This window comes from Pristis pectinata, chromosome 15 (genome assembly GCF_009764475.1).
Source record: "Pristis pectinata isolate sPriPec2 chromosome 15, sPriPec2.1.pri, whole genome shotgun sequence".
In the NCBI taxonomy this organism is placed as follows: domain Eukaryota; kingdom Metazoa; phylum Chordata; class Chondrichthyes; order Rhinopristiformes; family Pristidae; genus Pristis; species Pristis pectinata.
Window position 1 is genome coordinate 20,121,946 of NC_067419.1, and position 24,767 is coordinate 20,146,712.

General features: G+C 39.5%; 1 protein-coding gene across 1 annotated transcript in view; it reads right to left on the reverse strand.

The window, feature by feature from the left end:
* mkrn1 (makorin, ring finger protein, 1) overlaps positions 1–24,767 on the reverse strand; it is a 79,640-nt gene that overhangs the window by 28,485 nt on the left and 26,388 nt on the right. The window contains exon 3 of the mRNA XM_052029863.1: positions 6,850–7,094. Within this exon, the coding sequence (XP_051885823.1) occupies positions 6,850–7,094 (245 nt within the window). The remainder of the gene's footprint in view (positions 1–6,849; positions 7,095–24,767) is intronic.

Consider the following 24,767-nt stretch of genomic DNA (forward strand, 5'->3'; position numbering starts at 1 on the left):
TGTGTTTGCCCCATATCCCTCTGAACCTTTCCTATCCATGTACCTGCAAATCCTATCCCTCAGAATTCCTTCCAACCCTTTCTAAATAAAGGTACGACATTAGCCATCCTTCAGTCAGTAAGGGCATAACATTAGCTGTCCTAACCTTTCCTTGGGTATTTCGTGTTCCTTTTTAAAGCTGCATTTCTTACCCATCTCAAAACATCCATCATCCTCTTCTTACAAATTGCTTCCCAACCTAACGAGTATTTGACCCGAAATATTTACTGTTTCTTTCCCCCCCATAGATGCTGCTGACCTGCTGAATATTTCCAGCATCCAGTCCTTTTTTTAAATTTTTATCCTTCAATTCCTCTCCAAGACTTTTTTTTATATAAACGAATCATTATTCCACTTCAATAACTCTTTTAATGGAACAGCTATTCAGGTTTCTAACCCTGCCATGGCATGAATTTATCTCAGAAAGGACATCCACTAAGGTTATTGTGTATTATCTCTTCTTGTACTACTCACTAGTCTTTGATATCTATTCATTGAAGGGGAATTGTTTGTTGACTTGGTGGGACAGACCTTGCTCAGGGCTAAACTAACCATAGTCAAGGGATTTCCTACAAAAGCTTTTCTTCTCATCCATTTATCTTTGCAGCCACCCAAAGATCCATAGGAGGCCTCCAATTATTCCTTAATATGATGCCTTTGGTGCCATAATGTAAAAACGTCACCACCACCTTTGTCGTCGGCCCATTTGTCTACGCCCAAAGTTATTCTGACTGGCTGACCTCCATCCTACACAAATTTGAGCTCATCCAAACTTTGCTGCCCTTAACCACAAAATAACCAACCCATTCCATCATTACAGTGCTCACTGATATCCACTGATTCCTGCTTCACCAAAGCCACCATTTAAAAAATTCTCACGACATTTGCTGAGAAAAGTTCCCTCCAAGTTCAAACATTTGCTCACCAATCCTAATGGCCACTTTGTCTTAATTTTCACTACTGTTGCAAGATTATGCTTTTAATATGCATTTGAGTATTACCACACATTAAGGGCAGAAGTTATTTTATAATCAATCTGGACTGACATGCGCTTGAGAAATGAAAAGTCGAGAGAGCAGGAGAGAAGGCAACAATAAACCTGCAGCAAGCAAAGTCAAGAGTAGGGAAACTCTGGGGAGAAAGGGCCAAGGAACTGGAACAAACCATCAAGTCCTTTGAGCTGTCTTTGCTATTCATTTAGATCCTGGCTGATCGGTACCCAATTCCATGCACCTGGATACCAATCAATACCATAAGAGACATCCACTGCATTTGTAATATACTGATACTTGTCTTATAATACTCACTGCAACCTTTGAGGTGAGAATTTCATATTTGCGTGAAAAACCTTTCCCAATTTCCTACTTAAATGACAGCAGCATTAAACTTATTCCCCTCAGTTCTCCTCCCACCTTTTACACAGGAAATAATTTCTCTATCTACTGTATCAAATCTTTTGCTCCATATTTGATATTCCATAAGAAAATCCAAACCAAGTTTAAGCTACTTTTCTTCATAATTAAACCCAGTAACATCCTGATTATATTTACTAACATTGATATTTTTTATTTTGGATGTTCATGGGGGTGGGGAACCTGACACCAGAAAAGTCAAAGAATCAGCTCTAGCTACAAATTCCTTTATTACCAGGGAACAAATACATATTTATCTTCTGTGTCAAATAGACTTTGGCAAATTATCCCAATGGTACAAAGATCTGTTGGATTTCTAATCAGATTCGTGTATTGTGGTTAGCCAAACGCATGCCAAAAAGGCAAATGTGTCTATGTACTACTTTCCCAATTGCATACATCTAAAAATACAGAAAATCCAAAATAGAATTCTTTTGAATAAGCCATTGATGATTAGGTAGAAAAGTTGCAACTGGTAACAACAGCCAATGCCTGAACAAATACATTCAATGAATTTTCAGCCAGAGGTATGCCATGGAAGTATCATCAAATTTTGATTAGAGGCTGATGCCTGGGAGTTATACTCCAGTACATAGTTTAATGCCTCCTTAAACAAATCCATAATGAGTAGGAATGTTTACCATCATTATCCTGCTTGAAAGTATACATCTTTTCAGCTGGCAACATCCTTTCAGATGGCATTGATTTAATGAAGCTGAAGTACCATATTTCTGAAGTGGACTCCAAAACCCAGGAACAAGAGACAAGAGAATGGTATAACAATCCAACCAGTGATTCATCAAATGGCTTGAAAAAAAACATCCTATGTGAATCTTGTCAATTTGAACTACTCTAGTTTGATTCATTTTCAAGTTGCTGATCAGATGCATGTGGAGCCATCACTTCAATGTTTTCAAGGCATTACTTTCCAGCAATTTACTGGACAGTGGTCACAAAATGAGTGGTGCTGGTACAAACATAGTTTGCTATTCCCATTGTAGTGAAATTATCACATTATTGCTTAATGACAAGTGCTTGCTCTGATTTGACACTGAAGAAACTCAGCACAAAAATTTACATTAAAGCTACTGTATTAACTGCATCATAGACCTCAGGTTTGTAATCCCACTCCAACCCCTTCTATTTTGGAAGAGGACAAAGCTATAAGAAAGTTAAAGATTTAGGTTCTTCTACAAAACATTAAAATAATTAAGGTCTATACAAACAAAAATCAAATCATGCCACGGGCTTACAATATTATGCACAGAATAACAATTTCATGACTGATCGTACATTTTTATGCAAATTAATTCTTGCCTTTGACCTGACACTCATAAAATAGTTCAAGGGCTAAAAGTCAATAGCTTCTAATCAAAATGCAGAATGAATCCAAAATATACAGCTTATTTCCTACATTGAAACTGTAAGATTTATTATCTGAGGCATCAGCTGATTTAATTTATGCCAAATTAACAGTAATCAATCTGCAATTTACATCACTCATTGTATTACCACCCATATCTGAAAATGGCTTCTAATAACCCTTCCTATTGACCAAAATGAGATGAAAATAAGGAAAAATTCAAAGTAACTTAAGCTTTTTATAAACCACTTAAGAAGTGTTTTGAGCAAAATAAAGGAACAACGCATATTATGCAATAGGGATTACATTAAATACAAATCTGAACAGTTGTTTACATGGGTTTTGAGGGCATTGGTGTGAAAGATTACTTCATCTCAGAGTCCGACCAATCACCAACACAAGTCATGAAGCATCTACAGGCTGATCTGATTAACTCACTCTAGATACCAGACAGCAGGGAAGACAAAAATGGACTACATGTATAAGGAATGTAATAAAGTGAAATATGATTGTGCATTTTACAACTGTAAAGACAAAGTTTAATTCTTAAGACATGCATCTTTTGTACAAAAATACTTTTAAACTGCCAAAACATTATTTTAGTAAACATAACATTTTAAATTAGACAAAACAAATAGCCATTTCTATGCACTGCAAAACAAGAAAGACGCACTTCAAGAGCAAGTTCACAAGCAAGGAGGTTATGTATTCCATACTGCGGAGACCACAACTTTCAACCACACCTGGAATGCAAAGAAACCTGGTAATTGACCAGAAAGGAAAAACAGCACTTGAAAATATTCAGAACAGGGTAGTCAAATAAAGTGCGACTTAACAGCAATAACGCACATGATTCTAATAGATGGTTTGATTGCAGTCTTCTATTTCAATCCAGCTGTCTCCTTATTTACAACTTGTTGCAATCATGCTTGTGAATAAATGCTTCCTATACCAGTTGTCAAATATATGCAACTGGTCAAAAGGTGCTTGTGCAATAATTCTTATGGAAATCATCTCTTTTTACAGAAAGCTGTCCAGTGAAATTAAATGTCAAACAGCTGAATGAATTACAATCCACCATTAAACTCAAAAACAAATTAATTTTATTCTGATTCCTTGAAGTCTTGCCAAAGTGAAAAATGTTTCACATCCTAGACAAGCTTGCATAACCAACAAAGTTAGTTAAAAACAATAGTACTCAATGGATAATTTTTAAAATATCAAAAATACAAATTTAAAAATTTACTTCCACTTTCTGTGACACATTTTAACACTGGTGACAATTGAAGTCTCACCTTTTAGGATTTCTTCAGTAACTTCCATAGGTACATCAGACTATACAAGTCTGGTCCTTAGTTGATCATACTATCCTCTCTCAATACTTAAAATGGAATAATACAGTTCAATGTAACAATACTCCTTTCCTCTCATACAATTTACAGTTTCAAATCATGTTGTCAAAGTTCACAAAAATTTCCTAAATAAGCTTGTTCTTTAAAAATAACCACACTTGTCTCTGCACATGAAAATGCTAATTCTAGAAGGTCACAAAGATTACACCTCATTAAAATCAACGTGAAGATGACACATGTATGAGACAACTGCTATTAATTTCAACAGTTATTAAATTTCAAGTATTCAATAACAAAGAATCCAGCTGAGTAACTTCATATCCAGGCTGCCAGTTTCGAAGTATTCTTTGAAGAAGCCTGCTGCCTTTTGGCTGCGGAAGGTATGGAATATATAAAGACCTAAAAGGTGTGCCATTTCTTTTATAGGAAAGGAAACTTCAAAAGAAAAATGTAATTGCCAAATATAACCAAAAAATGTAACCAGGAAATGTAACCAGATTCATATGGTTATGGGAAACTGTTCCCTGTTAAATGTGAAAAACAAAATTTTAGGAAAGCTCATAACTCTTGAAACTAGGTGAACAGTGGAAAAATGGAGCTGCAGTTTCCCCTCCTGGTTTCAACAGCAGCATGTATACAAATCAGGTCTGCTTCAGTACCTGACAATCCACAAGCAGTCACACAGGATCAGGCACTTGAGAATCCTTTTGGGGAAAAAGGAAATATTGTTTAATTTATCTACCTCGTGGAGTTTTATGTTCATTATACACCAATATTCTGGACAAAAATTTAAAATGAATTGCACATGTTGATGGCTTTTAAATAGCAAAAGCTACTGGCAGAAGGAATTTACTTTGATTAAAAAAAAACAAATTGCTAGCTTAAAACATCACTAAATTATTCATCTTGGATATTGTAACTAGTCTTTTCAGTCAAAAAGTTCATTCCTGCCACCCTAAGCATGTATAATTTATAAACAAATGTAATCATTTTAGATATAGTTCTCAATGTAACCTATTTTTTAATTACTGAATGTTATTTGGTTTTATTAGAAGCCTCATTGTACAAACATGGAACTGTAAAGTTCAAAGTTCAGTAATTTACATGAGAGAGCGACTGACAAGTTGTCAATTTTAGTATCTCTCTCTCTCCACACACTGCCTGCCCTGCATTTTCTGTATTTCAGATCTGCAGCATCTATAGTATTTTACTGTAGTTTCACTATAAATTGGATGTTAAAAGATAAATAGTAATTGGTTGATTTGGGAACCATAAATAAAGCAAATTCAATAAATACTCGATTTTTTTTAAGAATAAATAAATAAATACTACAACAAAAAAAAGTTGTCTTTAACAGCTAAAAGCTACTATATATCATGCTCTATACACAACCACCAAGTCTTGAAAAAGTTACAATTTGAAGATGACAGTTGTGAATAAGTTATCCATTTCATTAACTGAGCCTGATGAAGTCACCTCACTTTTTTTTAAAAATCAGCTACTCCAACCTTGACAGCATTTTCACCTAACAGTTGAATAAATCCTTTGTGCGGGACTAAGTTTAAAATTTAAGTACAGCTCTTCTGCTACTTTATACAAAGCCCACCACAACCTTCAAGATTATTTCATTGGATGGTACAAGATGTCCATTTCCAAGGGTGGTTAATTAAAATGTCACATGGTTGGAGTTCATGAAAACAGGAACCATTTCCTGTGATTTTCACAAGTGCCCCAAATACATTTATTTTGTACTTATGGACAACAGCCAATAACAAACAGGTGGTTTCACTAATTGGTGTTCATTCACCTCCCTCCACACCATCCCCTCAATGGTCCTAGAAATATACCAGAGCATTCTGTTCCTTTGATTGCACTTAATATTCTTTTCACAAGGTAAAGCAGTTCTGTATACCCAAAGACATGACATATGGCTCTGCACTATCTTTAATAAGCTTGTTCTACTCTGCACCACAATTGCAAAACGTATCATGGCATTTTTCTGGTGTTACCTTCCTTTTGTTTTCTTACAGAAGAAACTGAGGATGGAAGTTTATAAACCAGTCTGTACTTGCAGCATTTTTCTTTCCTCAAATAAGCAAACTTTGCTTAGTAACATGCAAAGATGGATTTTAGGAAAAATTTTTAAAAAGATTTTACCCATTTATTCCTGAAAGCATTACATCACTAGTCTCACAAGGGTGAGGGCTTCAATTTGATTTGACTTTACACCATGGTTACCTTATGTACATGATATTTTCTAAGAGGAATTCATTAAAGGAGTAATGGGGCAAAATAAAAAAATGCCCTTCACAAAAACAATTTTGTATCACAGGGGAAAATACAGATTGGTTATTTTGAGAGACAGTCATATAACCTACCATCCTATATCTAATATAAATCAGATGGTTGTGCTGGTTTAATTTGAATATTGCAACCTCCATTTTCACAAAAATCTCAGCAAATAAAACCAAAAACTCAAGGAAATCAAATCTGAACCATTTTCCTAGCCCTATTAGAGAAGCCCTTGCTTTTTTTGTAAAGTAGTAGATAAGGAACTGGTCATTACAAATATTGTAAATGTTGAATATTGAAATATACAGTAAACTGAGAAATACTACAGTGGGTTGTTTGTTTTTTTTATTTCGTTAAGTATCAAGCATGTAAACATGTCGAATCAGCTTACTTCGTCCACAGTATGGCTGTCCAGGTATAAACTCTGCTGCATTAACCCAGTCCTCCAGATTTGAGCTTGTTGTTGAAGGTTTGGATTCCTCAATCACTGCTGTTTTTGTGCTCATTTCACCATTTAATTTGGTAAGTGGAGTAAGTTTAGTAGCTGATGCTGTGGCAGAATCCTTCGGGATCAATGGTGTAGGACCACTCTGAACTTCCGACAATCCTTGCTTTAGCGGCTTCACGTGATCATACCTGTATATCAATTAGGGATGTTACAGTTAATGCAACATAAACCTGTGATAACAACTTTTACCCCTCAGGAACACAACAGGAGTAGGTTATTTAGCTATTGAGCTTGCCCTACCATTCAATTATATCGCAATTCTTTACCAGCACTGCTCAACTTTGTTCCATATTCCTCAAAACCTCCTCCACGAATCTACTGATTTTAGCTTTGAATGTTTCAATTGGCCAACGTTCTGATTTGGAGAAAAGTACATGTCCACTACTGGGAAGTAATTTCCATCTAACTTCATTCAAAATCATTTCAACCTCCCACTAATTTAACCCTTGAAACTCTTGCATAATTTTGACACATTTGTATAATACCTTCTCCAAAGACAATTTAGAGTTCGAAGTTTGGTGCTGAGGAAAAAACAAAGCTATTTAGTTGGAGAATTATCTGCACTGGCTTCTCTTTCCAATTTCTACTCATTGCTTTCAGTCAAAAACTGTATTCCCTTGCCACTCACTCTACCTTGCTCTCTAGTAGCTTTCTGATATTGAACTGCATAAATGACCTCAAAGCAAGCCTCAGCCTTTACTACAACTGCCACTCCCACAGTATTGCTTGATTTCACCCCTGCCTCAACTCTTCTGTACTCCCAGCCAACCTCCTCCCCATCTCAACCTTCAAACTCAAGGCCAACCAAAATTTTACTGCTCTATTCTAATTCACACTAAGACTGACCACCAACTCTGCTAACCTACAATGGGTCACAATTCAGTAAGCCTTGATTTTAAAATTTGAAAACCCTTGTGACTTTGATCATGCCCTTCCTAATCTCCAGCCCCACAACTTTATGGGATATTTATTCTCCCACTCGGGCACTTATAGATGGGGATGTGCATGATGCCAAACTACTAATTGTGAAATCCCCAAACTCTTCCATCTTTCCTTCCTCCTTGAAACATCTCTCTATAACCAAGTCTTTATCTGTCCCAAAACCTACTTCTGCAATTTGGTCTCAAATTTTATTTGTTATGCCTCCTGTTAAACACCTCAGGATATATTGTTATATTAAAAGGTGCTATATAATTACACAATGCTGATATGTTAGCTAAGTTCTGTAAACCTGAAATATAACTTCCTCAGTTTTGAATATCAAGATAAAGCATACATTTCAATAGGCTTTGTCATCATTGAAAGCTAGTACACATGCATGAAAAAAAAGCACCAAAACAACCAAATTCTTTTGCATTTCCAATTAAAATATGGATGTCTCATAGCTCCAGCAAACCAGGTTCTATTTTGACCTGTGTGTGGAGTTTGCACGGTCTCCACGATTGCATGCATTTCTCCTGATAACTTTGATTTCCTTCCACAATCCAAGAGATATATGGGGTGAGTAACTGGCCACTATAAATTGCCCCTTGTATGTCAGTGAGTGGTAGAATCTGGGAGGAGCTGATGGGAACATGGGATGAATATAGGATTATTGTAAATGGGTGCTTGAAGGTCAGTGCTGACTCAGTGGGTGAAGGGCCTGCTTCTGTGCTGTAGGACTCCAAGAACATATAGGTATCAATGGTCCTTGCTACATTCCACAACAAAAAGGTCTACTAATTTAGGTCAGATATGGCCTATACAAATTCTTGCTAAGTTTTCAAATCACATAATTATTCAACTTTAAGTTACATTTTAAGTAACTGGCGCACAAATGTTAAACTTACAAATCTGTCATTACCTGGATTATTCCTCTAATAATGGAGTGATATTTCTCATATTCAGAAGGGAAAAAGGCACAACCGCTAATTTAGAGAGCCTTAAAAACGAATCTAATGCTCCTATCTTCATTTCTTACATGTATTTTCTCAATCACATTTTAATTCCTATATCATAATTCAAAAATATTGATAGGTGACAAAGAAAATTACAGGAATGCTGCAGTTACAGCTCTCAATCCTTTCACCATGGTAGATAACAAAGAGCACATCACCATCAAAAGTACAGTGTACTGAATTTTTTTAATTTGTGCTGGACTAAGTTGCTTATTAGTCATTTTAACTCTTAAAAAGGGAAATGATTTACAACCTGCATCAACAGGTCTAACTCAAACATTTCAACTAGATACAAAAAAAAACACTAATGGAGTTGTTGATACAAAAACAGTTTTATTTGTTGCGTGTTTTCAAATTATCTCCCAGAATTAAATACTGTATTTATACAGGGGACTTTGCTCCCTTTTCCATTTCTTAAATTGTTATTCAAAACTAAAATGGCATCTAAGAAATAGTACCATCTTGGGAAGTACAGCTTAAATACAAACATGATTTTCATTCAACTGGAGGTACTAAGACAAACTTTAGCTTGAAAGTTCCATTTTCTGTCATGGAAAAATAAATGCTGATCACCAGAAGCAATTAACACTGAGTCCATTCCTGCAGCTTGGCCAAAGTAGTGGTTGATAGCAGTTCTGAATGATAATGCAACTTTGCACAATGTGAGCAAGTGTTAGCTTGAAATTCACATTCGCTATTTTCTACCAACTGCAGTGCTTGCTGTTTTTTTCGCCCCAAATCCACTTGGGTTTGCAGACAGCAAGTTTCATATCATGTTGAATTACATTACAGAACTAATTCCACTGAAATCAGTTCCATAAATAAATATGAACGGCAGCTACATCTGTTGCAGGAGTGTCACCTGGAGAGATTTATGATGAAAAGTTTTTTTTACTCTGAAAAACATTAAACTTACATTTACCCTCTCTCATTTCTCATCTACATTATGTCCCTAAGCAATGTTATTTGAAAACACAAGGTTTCCATACATAGATTGATGATACAAAAAGGCTCATTTCATCAATTTTTCACCTATTATCTCCAAATTGTGAGACTGCTAGTCTTGCATCCAATCCAGGATATGCCAAAATCTGTTTCAAATAAAAGATGTTTTCATTGACAGTTTACCTCAAAATGTTACTTTTGAGCTCAGAATCAACTGTGTTATAAAATAAACATTTTGCCAGATTTTTCAAAAATGCAAAAATGAAGACCAAACTAATCACCCTTCTGGGTGACCCATTAAGTATCCCATTTCAGTAAATTTAGTTTTACTTTTAGTTTTAATGAATGTAATTTTACTACTGCAACCCCATGCTGTGAAGATTAAATGAAAGATTCAAAAATTGACTGAAAAAGCCAAACTAGCACAAAAGGAATTTCATGAGATGTTGGTATCACTGGCAAAGCCAGCATTTATTACCAGATCTAGTTAGCATTGAACAAGTGGTGAAAAGCCACTTTCTTGAACCACTACAGATATTTGAAGGTCCTTTCAGTGTACAATTAGATGGGGAGTTTCAGGACTTTGAGCCAGTGATGCTGGACAGCAACATTTCCAAGTCTGAACCAGTACATTACCCAAGAGGAACTTAGAGGTGAAGGTTTTCCTTGCACCTGCTATCCTTGCACTTCCAGATTGTGCAAGGCAAAACATGTGACAAAGGGGACTTTGCATCTTGCTGCAGAGGGTCTATAAACATAGATTTTAAAATACTGTAGAGAGCCAGGACCAGAAAGCCAGTTGATTATGGGAAAAAAACTTTGAGATCTAATACTTGGACCAGTAGCAGAAACACATTAATAGCTAACTCAGTGGCAAATGTGTGGCTATTCTTGGAAAACACCGTCACTCAAAAATATTACACTTGCTCACAGGTCAGATACAAGCAACTGCATGACAGATGATGTCCAAGTAAACATCTTAAATAATGATTGGATGGCATCATTAGCCTAGCCATTTCTCTCCACTTTCTAAGAGAGCAAACCTTACTGATGCTTAGCAAGTCTGCAGCATAATTTTGTAGATCAAAGTACAGGTCTTATCTGAATCAACAGGATTGTTAACTGTGCAAGGCCCAAAGTATAATAAACAGGAAGGCATTGCATTTGGGCCAAAAATGAGCAAAATTCTGCAGGAAAATACACTGAATGTATTACACCCATTATTGCTACCCCACCGCTCTCTACACCGAAGGGTATGCGTGCCTTATTAGGTTTAGTAAATTTCTGCAGACAATGGCTAGCTATCTAATGTGGCCCTCCTTACTAAGCACCTCACACCCCTGGCTTCAAGCCAGTCCGTGGGACCTTTTGAACTTAGAGGAACAAAAGGAGGTCTTTGATAAGCTCAAACAGGCCCTTGACAGCGCCCTGGCCCTGGGACACCCTCTATATGATCGCCCATTTCAGCTTTTTGTGAATGTCCTGGAGGACTGCGCTACAGCCATCATTAGTTCAAGTTACTTTATTGTCATTCATCCATGTTATAAAAACCACATGGCAGAATGTCGTTTCCAGACTGGTGGCATATTACTCTACTCGGCTGGACCTGGTTGCTAGGGGACTTCTGCCGTGCTCGCAGATGCTTCCAGCAATCTACTCCCTGGTAACAGCAGCCTCCAATGTAACCCTAAAACAGTCAGTGGTTGTTTATTCCTCCCATACCGTAACGGCACTCCTGACCTCCCATCAGACGCAACACCTTACCCAGGCCCGCTTAAACAGATGACGTAGCACTCCTGAATAACCCACTCCTCACTTTTGCATACTGCACCACCATTAACCCTGCCACCTTTCTAAAGGCCCCACCTGTGGATCTTGAAGATCCACCACATGACTGTTTAATGCAAAACCACTTTTTGACTACACCTCATCCAGACCTTTTGGATAAGGCCTTCCAGTCAGCAGACTTAAACCTGTATGTCGACAGTAGTTCCTCCGTTTCTGAATGGGGAACCCACCTTTGCGGCTACGCCATAGTAAACGACTCCAACGTCATGGAGTCTGTGTCTTTGCAGCCCCCAGTCTCTGCCCAAAAAGCAGAACTCCTTGCCCTGACCAGAGCTTGTATTTTAGCCAAGGAGAAAGTAGCTAATATCTGTACTGATTCCCGCTACGCTTTTGGAGTCGCCCATGATTTTGGCCGACTATGGATGCACAGGGGATTTCTGACCTCTACAGGTAGCCCCTTACAGAATGTGGCTTACGTAAAGAACCTCCAAGCCATCCTCCTCCCTAATAAATTGGCCATCATTAAATGCTCAGCTCACCTCTCAGACGCCTCCCTAGTAACACAGCGCAATAACAGGGCAGATGCAGAGGCTAAATTGGCAGCACACCAGGGCACTAATATTGTTTCGACTGCAGAAAAACAGGTGGTTGCTTGTAAGCCAACAATAACAGTGCAGGGCACCCCAGACATTGTCACTGTACAGCACTTACAGGGGGACGTCCCTGACTCAGAAAAACAAGTATGGAAGGTGCACAGGTGTACGCACTCTGCGCCACATAGCCTCTGGACTACTCCAGTCGGTCAAGTATGTATACCTGATACCTTGTTACCAATGCTTATTGACTGCCTGCATTCTGACACCCACCTTGGCAAGGAGGGAATGAGTAACATTTTACTACGTACCTGGTGGGACCCCAGACTGGGGGAAGCAGTACAAGGCAAAATATGATCGTGTTTAATATGCCAACAAACCAATGCTGAGAAAGGGGGTGAGGTGCACCCCAGGCAAAACCCTCTTGCCAGGGGGTCCTTTTGAATGTATACAACTTGATTTTATTGAATTACCGTGTATACATTGCTAAGCACTGTCTCGTTATCGTTGATGTATTTAGTAGATGGATTGAAGCTTTTCCAACCACCAACAATAAGGCCTCAATGGTGGTAAAGTTATTGCTTACAGAGATCATACCAAGGTTTGGGGTACCCCGACATACAAGTTCAGACTATGATCCCCACTTCATAGGGAAAATAAATAAGTTGTGCGAGGCACTGCATATTGAACAACAGTTCCATTGCACCTACTACCCTCGGGCAGCGGGTATAGTAGAATGAGCCAATGGCACCCTGAAGAATAAACTAACTAAATTAGTATCAGACAGGTCTAAATTGGCTGAAGGTTCTCCCTTTGGCATTATACCACATGAGAATTACCCCTCACTCGGCCACCGGAGTGTCGGCCGCCGAAATTGTCTATGGATGTCTGGGGAGAACCCCATGAGATGCTGACACCTAGCCCCCCACCCAGGTTGACCTTAACATCATGGGGAATGAACTACAAAGCTATTTCAGACAGCTTACATCCTCTTTAAAGTGTCTTCATTCATAGGTGAAAAGCACCTTTAAACCAGGGGAAGGACAGGATGCAGAGTTGCCTGACCTGGAAATTGGAGATTCAGTTCTGGTAAGAGATTGGGAGTGCCCTGAATTGGGACCTCGGTGGAAAGGGCCCTTCCAGATACTGCTCCAAATTCCTACAGCTGTGAAAGTACAGGACCAGGAACGCTGGATTCATCTGAGTGACTGTAAACAATGGCCGCCGGAAGGAAAATAATGTTTCTTAGGATTTGGACTCCTTACCATTACCGGTACTGTTGCGTTGGCATTACAGGAAAATTCGTTTTATAAATCACATATGCAGCTACATGGAAATCGCACCATTTGCTACTCCCTGGCAAAATCAGTGGAAGGTCTTTTTGTAGCCACACCAAGTTGGAACCCCAGGTCTCTCTTAAAATATGAATATTCAGAAACAAAACTGTATTGAGCAGAAGGGACCTTACGGGAAGGGGTTGCCAGGTAAATGTTTGCAAAGAACAGTAACAGATCCTAGTAGCACAACTAGCGACCAGTCCTTCCCCCACTGCTTTGATGGTAAAGGATGGGGTTGTGGGATAGCAATTGTACGGCACACGATATCATGTGCTGCCACCACCACCTGCATGGAGAGAATGTGTGAACTTAGGGAAGGATGGTTTGGGTGTGAGTGTGCCACCACTAGGTGTGTTAAATTACTTGCAGGAGAGTGATGGGTTTGTGGGGAAGGGAACAGAACCAATGTGGAATTGTCTAATGTCTCTTTGAAATGGCTAACCAGGGAAAATTATCTGAAAAATCATGGAAGGAATGTTGCTGGAATCTCTTGGTATTCTCAGATGCCCAGTCCACAGCAAACGGGTAACGTAACCTGTTACCGGGCCAAGGAAGGATATGTGTTCCTTTTCAATGGTACTCATACTACTGCCACCCCCACTCTGCCAGCCTGGTTTGCAATAGGAACAATTGGGCCGGTCACAGTCCCCTGCCCCCATTAGGCTCATGTTCGAAGACTAAGACTTGTGGCGCAGTCAGTAGGTGAGGAATTCTGTGAAGAATGGAGGGATCCTGTTACAACGGGCTCCCCCTTATCGTCATTAGGCTATGGGTTTCTGAGTACTCTCTCTCTCTGGGGGTTTCGGCAGGAACTATAGCCACAAAAAAACGGAACTACCTTACTTGTGGACTGACCGTGCTGGGAAACAGTACCATAAAAGGGCCTGGAGACAGTGAACCAGGAAATGGCGGAACTTTGACTCCATGCCCAACAGACCAGGTATGCTGTGGACTACCAGTTGACTCAGCAAGGAGTATGTGCCATAGTAAGGGACAAATGTGTCACTAATGTTAGGGATGAGTCCTACAATATTTCCCATGCCATTCAGGACATTCAGAAGCAATTAGATAGCTTTAGGCAGGAACTTGCAGGAGGGGAGGGTTGGTTGAGGTGGCTATTAGGAGGATCATTGACATCATACCTGCTGCATGGAGCAATAGTGTTAATCGTTATTATAGTATTCTGCATGGTACTGACCTGTTTAAATACTTGTTGCAAGGTCTTTGTTAATAAGCTCTTGACCCTGTTCTTGGCACCCCTCTAGGTTATCATGATAAAAGGAGGGAATGAGGAAGAGTTAAGAAATTGTGACCATACATATAACTAATGAAAAAATACCACAAACGCAAGCTCCTGACTCAAGACCAGGTGGTTGTCTTAAAACAATCTTTGCATCTTAGGCTCCCCAATTGAAAGTGGTGTAGTCGCATTGTTTAAGTGTGTGACTAGGACTGTATAAATTAATATCTGCCCCTCTGTATCGTGGAGACCTCCAATAAAGACTCTACATGAGTCAGGAGAATTATGCCTGGCAGTATACTACTAATAAACGCGTTTTAACAGAATTAATCCGTGGCACTGTGATTTTGCAGCAGACAGGAGTGGGAACTTAAAATTGGGATAACAAGTGCACTGACTGTTACAAGATGGAAAACTCTAACTCCATCTACATGTTTGCAGATGATACCACCGTTGTAGGCCGTATCTCAAACAGTGATGAGTCGGAGTACAGGAAGGAGATAGAGAGCTTAGTGGAATGGTGTCATGACAACAACCTTTCCCTCAATGTCAACAAAACTAAAGAACTAGTCATTGACTTCAGGAAAGGGGGCGGTGTACATGCACCTGTCTGCATCAATGGTGCTCAGGTCAAGAGGGTTGACAGCTTCAAGTTCCTGGGAGTGAACATCACCAACCTGTCCTGGACAAACCACGTGGATGCCATGGCCAAGAAAGCTCACCAGCGCCTCTACTTCCTCAGGAGGCTAAAGAAATTTGGTTTGTCCCCTTTGACTCTCACCAATTTTTACCAATGCACCATAGAAAGCATTCTATCAGGATGTAGCACGGCTTGGTATGGCAACTGCTCTGCCCAAGACCGCAAGAAGCTGCAGAGAGTTGTGGACACAGCTCAGTGCATTATGGACACCAGTCTCCCCTCCTTGGACTCCGTCTTTACCTCTCGTTGTCTTGGTGTAGCAGCCAGCATAATCAAAGACCCCACCCACCCGGGACATTCTCTCTTCTCTCCTCTTCCATCGGGTAGAAGATACAGGAGCCTAAGGGCACGTACCACCAGACTTAAGGACAGCTTCTACCCCACAGTGTTAAGACTATTGAACAGTTCCCTTATACAATGAGATGGACTATGACCTATGACCTCACGATCTACCTTGTTGTGACCTTGCACCTTATCGCACTGCACTTTCTCTGTAGCTGTGACACTTTACTCTGTACTGTTATTGTTTTCTTTTACCTGTACTACATCAATGCACTCTGTACTAACTTAATGTAACTGCACTGTGTACTGAATTGACCTGTAAGATTGGTTTGTAAGACAAGTTTTTCCACTGTACCTCAGTACAAGTGACAATAATAAACCAACACATGGCAGCTAGCTTGCATGCAATAAACTCTGACCAACAACAATACACAAGACTGACTAGGTGATACAATTTTTCTGAAAACTCAAAACTTGAGGACTCCACCTTTATTCACTTTTAAACTTAAAGTCAGAGCTCTTAAATTTAATGATAAAACAAAAAAATAATTGATGTACTTGTCAATCATTTTTAAAGTGGCAGCAGTGGTTGACTTGGTAGTACTCTTGTCTGAATCAAAGATTCTGGGTTTAAATCCCATTCTACAGATTTGAGCACAGAAGTCAAAAAGACTGAAGGAATTCAGCAATCCAACTAACAGTTGGCAGAATCTTTCTATAACCAGTCAGGAGAGAATAAAATGAGGTGCAGTCACTAGAACACCACCAGCAGATAAGCAAAGTACAGTTGTACAGCACAGAAAAGGGCCCTTCAGTGATACTTGTCCATGCCGACCAAGATGTACATTCAATCTAATCCCATTTCCCAGCACTTGGCCCATATCCTTCTAAACTCTTGTCATCCATATACCTGTCCACATACATCTTAAATAACCACTTTCTCTGGCAGCTGGTTCCATATATCTACCACCCACTGTGTTTAAAAAAAGCTGCTCCTCAGGTTCTTATTAAACTTTTCACCTTTAACCTTAATGTCCCCTAGTTTTTGATTCCCCAACCCTGGAAAAAAGACCACTCACCCTATCTATGCCCCTCATGATTTTATACCCCTCTACGAGATCATCCCTCAGTTTCCTATGCTCCAAGGAGTTAAGGTCCAGCCTGCAACTTCTCCCACTCAGTCCCTTGAGTCCTGGCAACATCATGTGGTCATATAGTCATGTGGACCTATAGCTGATGAGGATAGTTTTGCCACTTAAATGTTGGTCTCTTCTATGCCACTGCCAAGCACCACAGACTGAACTACTTTGTCATCAAGATATTGGATGCCCACTGTTACTCCCACAGTAAAATCTCGGTGCATTTCTTTCAAACCTGCGCTAATATGGAACTTAATAAAATTGTGGGTAAAATAGAGGGCTAGCTAGCTTTCCAGACAGTTTCCTCATACAAATTGGATGGCACAGCTGGTGGAGATAGCTCCAACAACCCAGGTTCAATCCTGACCTTGAGTGCTGTTTGCACACTCTCCCCATGAATACACGAGTTTCCCCCCAGATGTTCTGGTTTCCTCCCACATCCCAAATTCATGCAGATTGGTAGGTTAATTGGGTTGCTGTAAATTGCCCTTAAGTGCTTTGATGATTTGGAGAACCTGGGGGACAATAATGTGGGATTAGCATGGGGTTAGAGTAAATAGGTGGTTGATGGTCTGTGTGGGTTCATTGGGCCGAAGGGCCTGTTTCCACACTGTAAAAATTAACTCTAAAAAATAAATAATCAAGATCTATGCTACTTCATTCACAATCTGTCAACAAGATTGGAAAAAGTCAGATTTGATTACATATTAATGCTGTCACTACCATTTTATGCACTTCTTACCTCTTTTATAAAAATGTTATAAGATAGATAATGGTATGAAAATGTGGTAGTCAGGAACTGGAACTGGAGAAGTTATTTCAAATCCTCTGAAGGTGTATTTATTTTAATGCAAGGAATATAACAGACAAGGCAGATGATCTTGGAGCCTGGGTTAGTAGATGCAGCTATGTTGTTGTAGCCATTACAGAAATTTGATTGATGGGGGCAGGACTGGCAGTTCAACTTTCCAGGGTTTAAGTGTTTCAGATATGGTAGAGAGGGATATAAAAGATGAGGTGTTTGCATTACTGATCAGGGAAAATGGTACAGCTGGACTTAGGGAGGACAGGGAGGTCTCCTCCAGCAAGGCCATATGGGTAGAACTCAGAAGAAATAATGCAATCACCATGAAGGATTATATCATAGGCCTACCAATAGCCAGTGGGATCTAGAGGAAAGATCATAGAAAGATGCAAAAACAACAGGGTTATTGTAGTCAGCGATTTTGACCGGGACTCCTTGGTGCCAGGGACTTAATTGGGGCAGAATTTGTTAGGTGTATCTAGGAGGGTTTCTTGAAACATGTAGACAGTCCAATTAGTGAAGGGGCTGTACTAGATCTTGTACTGCGAAATGAGCCTGGTCAGGTGATCGAAGTTTCAGTGGAGGTGCATTTTGGGAACAGTGATCATAATTCTACGTTTTAAGCTGGTCTTGAAAAAGGATAAGACTGGTCCTTGGGTGAAAGTGCTGAATTGGGAGGGGGGAGGCTAATTACATCAGCATTAGGCAGGAACTGGGGAAAGTAGATGGGAAGCATCTTTTTTTTAGGGGTAAATCCATATATTTCATGTGGGAGATCTTTAAAGGCTGCTGATTAGAGTTCAGCATCAGCATGTTCCTGTGAGGATTTAAGATAAGGATGGCAATGTTCAAGAACCTTGAACGGGAGGTTAAGTTTAGTCAAACAAAAAGGAAGCATATGCCATGCTTAGGATGCTAAAATCAGACAACCCCTTGAGGAATACAATTGAATCAGAAAGATAATTAAACAGGAAATTAGGAGGGCTAAAAAGGGTCCATGAAATGTCCTTGACAAGTAGGTTTAAGGAGAATCCCAAGGCATTTCATGTATTAATAGCCAAGGAAAGGGTAGGTCCACTCAAGGACAAAGTAGGGAATCTATGGCCTGGAGCCAGAGGAAGTGGCTGAGTTCCTAAATGCGTACTTCACATTGATATTCATCTAAAAGGGCATGGAAGGCAAGATCAGGGAGGGGTATGTTGATATTCTAGGTCATGTCGATATTAAGGTGGTGTCGTCGTTGGGTCTCTTGAAAGACATTAAGATGGATAAGTCCCCAGGGCCTTGTGGACTCTTATCCCAGGATAAGGAAACGGGGGTGGGGGGGGTGTAGGTTGAGGGAGGAGATTACTGGGGGCACTGACTGAAATCTTTGTATCCTCTTTAAACAGAGGCAAGGTCCCAGAAGACTGGAGAATTATCAATGCTGTTCCTTTGTCGAAAGGAAACAGGGACAAACAAGGAAGTTATAGGCCAGTGAGCCTTACTTCAGTGGTAGGGAAATTATGGAAGAGGATTTACTTACATTTGGGAAAAGCATGGACTTAAGGGGAAAGTCAGCATGGCTTTTTGTGAGGATAGTCCTATCTCACAAATTTGATTGAGTTTGAGGAAATGATGAAGATAACTGACAAGTACAGTGGAGTGGATGTTTTCTATGTGGGTTTTAATAAAGCATTTGACAAGTTGTCTTATAGTAGACTAGATCAGAAGATTAACTCAGGCGGGATCCACAGTGAGTTGTTAAATTGGCTTGGTCATAGAAGACAGAGGGTAGTAGTGAAGCAGTGTTTCTGTAGTGGTAGAGGGGTGTTAATCTGACTGGAAGTCCATAATCAGTGTTGTTCCACAAGGATCAGTGCTGGGACCCCTGTTTGTGATAAATGATCTGGATGAAAATATAGGTAATCTGATAAGTAAGTCTGCAGATGTCACAAAAAAAAATGGTGGAACTGTGGATAGTGAGGAAGGATACAGCAGGATATAAACCAGTTAGAAATTTGGGCAGAGAAATGGCAGGTGGAGTTTAATCCAGACAAGTGTGAGATGCTGCACTTTGGGAGGTCAACAGGAAAGTATATGGTAAATGGCAGGACTGTTAAGAGGATTGATGTACTGGGGATCTTAGGGTGCAAGTCCATAGTTCCCTGAAAGCAGCAACAAAAGTGGATAGGGTCTGAAAGGTGGTGTACGGTACACTTGCCTTCATTGGTCAGGGCATTAAGTAGCAGCTGTATAAAACTTTGGTTAGGCCACATTTGGAGTTCTGGTTGCCACACTACAGGGAGAATATGGAGGATTTGAAGAGGGTGTTGAAGTGGTTCATCAGGATGTTTCCTGGATTGAATTAGCTACAAGGAGAGGTTGGACAAAATTGGATTGTGTTCACTGCTGTTGAGGGGCAAACTGGCAGAAGCCTGTAAAATTATGAAATGCATAGATATGGTAGATAGTCAGACTTTTTCCCAGGGTGGAAATGTCAAATATATAGGCCATAGGTTTAAGACGAGAGAGGGATAGTTTAAAAGATATTTGAGAGGCAAGTTGTTTTTGTTTCACACACATGGTGGTAGGTGCCTGGAATGCACCGCCAAGAGAGGTGGCAGAAGCAGATACTATAGCAACATTTAAAGAGGCATTTAGATAGACACATTAACAGACAGGAAATAGAGTGATACAGACCACGTGCAGGCAGGTGGGATTAGTTAGACTGACATGGTCGGCATAGACCTGATGGGCTGAAGGGCTTATTCTTGTGCTGTACCATTCTATCACTCCAAGTCACTAAAACAAAATTAATTGGATAGTGGCAGGTATCAAGGGGAAAAATGCAACATTGCAAAACAACCAGATTATCTGTTATTCTCCTACTACAATGCCCTACAGAGCAGCCTATTGGTTTAGTTTAGAAGGACTGACTTGCATTTATGATCCATATTCCTAAGGTGTTTTACAGCCAATGAAGTACCTTAGAAATACAGTCAGAAAACACAATTAGCATACAATGTGTCCTTTCTAATGTGACAAGTCCAAGGACTGTGGTATTTTGATTGGAGGATTAAAATCTTGGCAATGGGTAAAATACACTTCTTCTGGCTTTCATTTAACATCTTGTCAAAAAGACATTCTGCTGGAGAGCAGGCCATAATATGTGCTCAGATTTCTAAAGTGCCTTTTGATTCAGGTGGGTTTAGATTTAAAATGTTTCCAACAGATCCACGGCTGGATAAAAAGCAAATGTAGCCTTGCTACATCATTCACACCTGGAAATTTTTTAAAAAAGCATAAAAGTCACCTAGCAATGAATAAAGTGGGAGATTTGTAAGATTTTACAGCATCACATACCCATTGCAGTGATTAAACTGTGATTAGTTAAATCATCTTTTCGTCAAAGTTTGTCAACTCAAGTCCCAAATCTTATGATCTACAGTATTCAATTGTCATGCAGAAAAACACCAACCATCTTTCATGATTTCTTTCACAATGCCATTTCTACTATTGTATCACCTTTAGCCACCCTTTCAAAGTATTCTAAACTAAAATCTAATTTTTTCCCCAATTAGGCTTTTATTTCATCTTAAAAATCTGCATATTCTTGTTGCTGATGAACCTGCCAGTTCACAATTATCTTCAGAACTAAAGTGAACACAGGGGAACTTGTCATAATTGACAAACCAGTTAGAAAGGATCAAAATTCATAATTACCAGTTTTTAAGCAACTGTTCTCAGCAAAAACAAGACGTTCCTCCCCAGTAATAAGCAATTTTAAATCTGAGATTTAACTCATTCAGAGAAACATCTCCATTTCAGGATTCAGGCCTTGACACAAACTTCCTCGCAAAAACATTGAGTATGCTCAAATACATTTACAGACAAACCAATTTACGATACTGCAAATTGTAATCTTGGTTATGATGAATACAATTGCAAGATCATTGTTGAAAGATTGTTTTGGGATGGGCAAGGAAGCACTGAGATGGCTAGCAGTTATTTGACTACAAAACTCTACCAAAACTAAAAGGGCAAAGATCTTTAGCTTAACAATAACTAAACTTTAACCAAGCAGAAACTCTGGTTAAATTAGATGTTGTGTTCTTCAAACAGGTCAGGAATACTAGTTAAAAAAGTGTACTGTCATAGAACTCCTCCTCCTTTATAACTAATTTATCACATGGCTCACGTACTATACTATCAGGTGATTCTCCATTAAGAGTTCTGAGTAAGAAGGAGCATAAACTCGTTCTCTTATCCCAGCATTCAAATTTTCTAAATTGTTTTTTTTAAAAGAAAGAAAAATACACAGCACCAGGAAGGGAGCAGCAAATCCTGGAGTTCAATATTATTGCAGAGTATAATCCAACTATTGATGTATTATAGGGTTCAAATGTGGAACACAGGTCTGGCTGCAGGAAGAGCCTGTGATTTAACAACACCGGGAAGATCAAGGTCTGCCTGCCTGGTCAGATGATCCAATGACAGGCTACAGTTTGCTAAATGCTGTAGCACTAGGCCCCTTAACCAACAAAGGTTATTAACTGGTTGAGTAAATTAGTCGGTGAAACACAGGTATGTGTAAATTAGCTCCTACAGTTGCATACAAAATCCAGTTATTTGAGGTGCAGTCACTTATCAGGTATGAAATTCTTTCTGGTCTGTACAGAACCAAACTTGCAAGCTCAAAATTTCATTAACAGAAGATCATGAAGCAAGTTCATCCCGTGAACCAAATTTTTTTTCCTGCCCAATGCCTTTTATTCAACTTGACTTGGAATCTTAGAATCAGCTTTGAACGTGACATGAAATAGTTATCACTCTTGGTTACAACAGGCTCTTGACAACACAGAACCAGAGAAAAGATACAAGGTGTGATGGAGCAAGGCTAGAAGTAGTAAACTGGAAGTACAGCTAAATCAGCTGGATCAAAAGCAATAATGTTGTCAGTGCAAGCCTTGTGCACACACACTGTACTCGTATAGTGTCAGAGTTATACAGCATGGAAACAGGCCTTTCGGCCCAACTCATCCATTTAGTCCTATTTGCCTGTATTTAGCTCAGGTCCCTCTCAACCTTTTTAATCCATGTACCTGTCAAAATATCTTTTAAACACTGTAATTGTACCCACCTCGACAACTTCTTCTGGCAGCTCATTCCATATACCCACCAGCCTGTGTGAAAAAGTTTCCCTTCAGGTCCCTTTTAAATCTTTCCTCTCTGACCTTTAATGTCCTTTAGTTTTACACTCTGGGAAAAGGACTGAGACTATCCACTTTATCTACACCCCTCAACCTCCTATACTCCAAGGAAAAGAGTCCCAGCCTATCCAGCTTCTCCCGTAACTGAAGCCCTAGAGTCCCAGTAACATCCTCATGAATCTTTTCTGAACCCTTTCCAGCTTAATGACATCCTTCCTATAGCTGGGCAAACCAGAACCACACACAATACTCCAAATACTGTGCATAATATTCCTTTAGTTCATCAATGACCATTTCTAAAAACAAATTTCAAAGTGAAAAGCAATTATCTCGCATCAAATGCATGTAGAGAAACCTAGAATTTAAACTAGCACCTTTGCTACTCTATTCCAGTTTACTAGAATAGATCAAGTGCAGCCAAGTGATCTTGGTAAATTGAAAAATACACTGACAACCAGACTACACAGCTCTAAACAACTGTGCACTGGTCTTCAAAACAAACCTGGCCTGACTGTAGCAAAAGTAATTGCATAAAGCCACTGATTTCCTTCAGACCCTCTGCTAGCTTCAGATTAACTGAAGACCAACAACTTGGATAGATGTATAAAGATGTACCCTCTCTCATTATTACGTGGAATCCACTAATTCACAACTTCTCGATGCTTAACTTGGTTATTCACAAAATTATTTGGTATTAACAGTAAAGTTCCAAGATATTCACCTCTTTGTACCTACTCAAAGACCTTTGCTGAGTGATTAAGCAGACTGCAGTGGTTTGATTCAGTTAGCTCTATCAAATAAGATGGGCTGCCTTTCAAATCACACAGACCAAGACCTTTCCAATTTTGAAAGCAATGAATAAAGAGCTTGTAAATCAACAACCTTGATCTGAAACAAAAACTAACTAACATTAGATTATCTGCTGAACTTTTGAGAATTCAGTGTGTCACAACATGGGAAATGGGAAGGGAAGGCCAGCAGAGATCAGTAACTGAATGCCAGTGTAGGCTTGAGAGGTCTGGTGGCCTAGTCCTGCATCAGCAAAATTTGAATGTTCTGGAAGTACAGACCAGGTCCGAATCTTGATGATAGTTAGTCCTGCATTAACAAGATTAGACAGGAAACACTTCAGGGCAAGACCAGTTCAGCCACAGTCTCAAGGAATGATGCCACAAGCTTGAGGTAGTCTTATGCTCAAGTTACAAATTTCATACATCTCCAGTAGATATCCTCAGTGCAGCAACACTGGCCACTGATTTTCAAATAGTAGATTATTGGAGTTTTACTACATTCCCAATGACCGGGAGCAGATACTGCTCAACATTCACGTGGACACAGAACCCTCATATACACGAGCTATACTGATATCACCCATATATATCACTTTACTTATAACTGTCTTTATAAACCGGTAAACCAGAATACCCATTATAGAAAGACCTTCAAGGAACTTGCAGTGTCCTCTATTAGTTGGTGTTCATATTTTCAATGTGAATAGATGATCAGAAGTGGGCCATCTGGCTCTTCAACCCTGTTTTGCCACTCACCAAGTTTGTATCCAATTTATGATCTCAGCACCTACACTATTCTCATATCCCTAAATACCAAAATCTACCAATCTCTGTTTTGAATGAACACAATGACAGAGCTTCCACAGCACACTGGGGTAGAACATTCTAAAGATTCACCATCCTTTGCATGAAGAAACTTCTCTCATTCCTAAATGACCTACACACAATTCTGAGACACTGATCTAGACTCTCCATCCAGTAGAAAATATTTTATCTGGATTTATCCTGTTGAGCCCCCATCTAAAATGTTATGTTTCAATAAGAGCATCGGT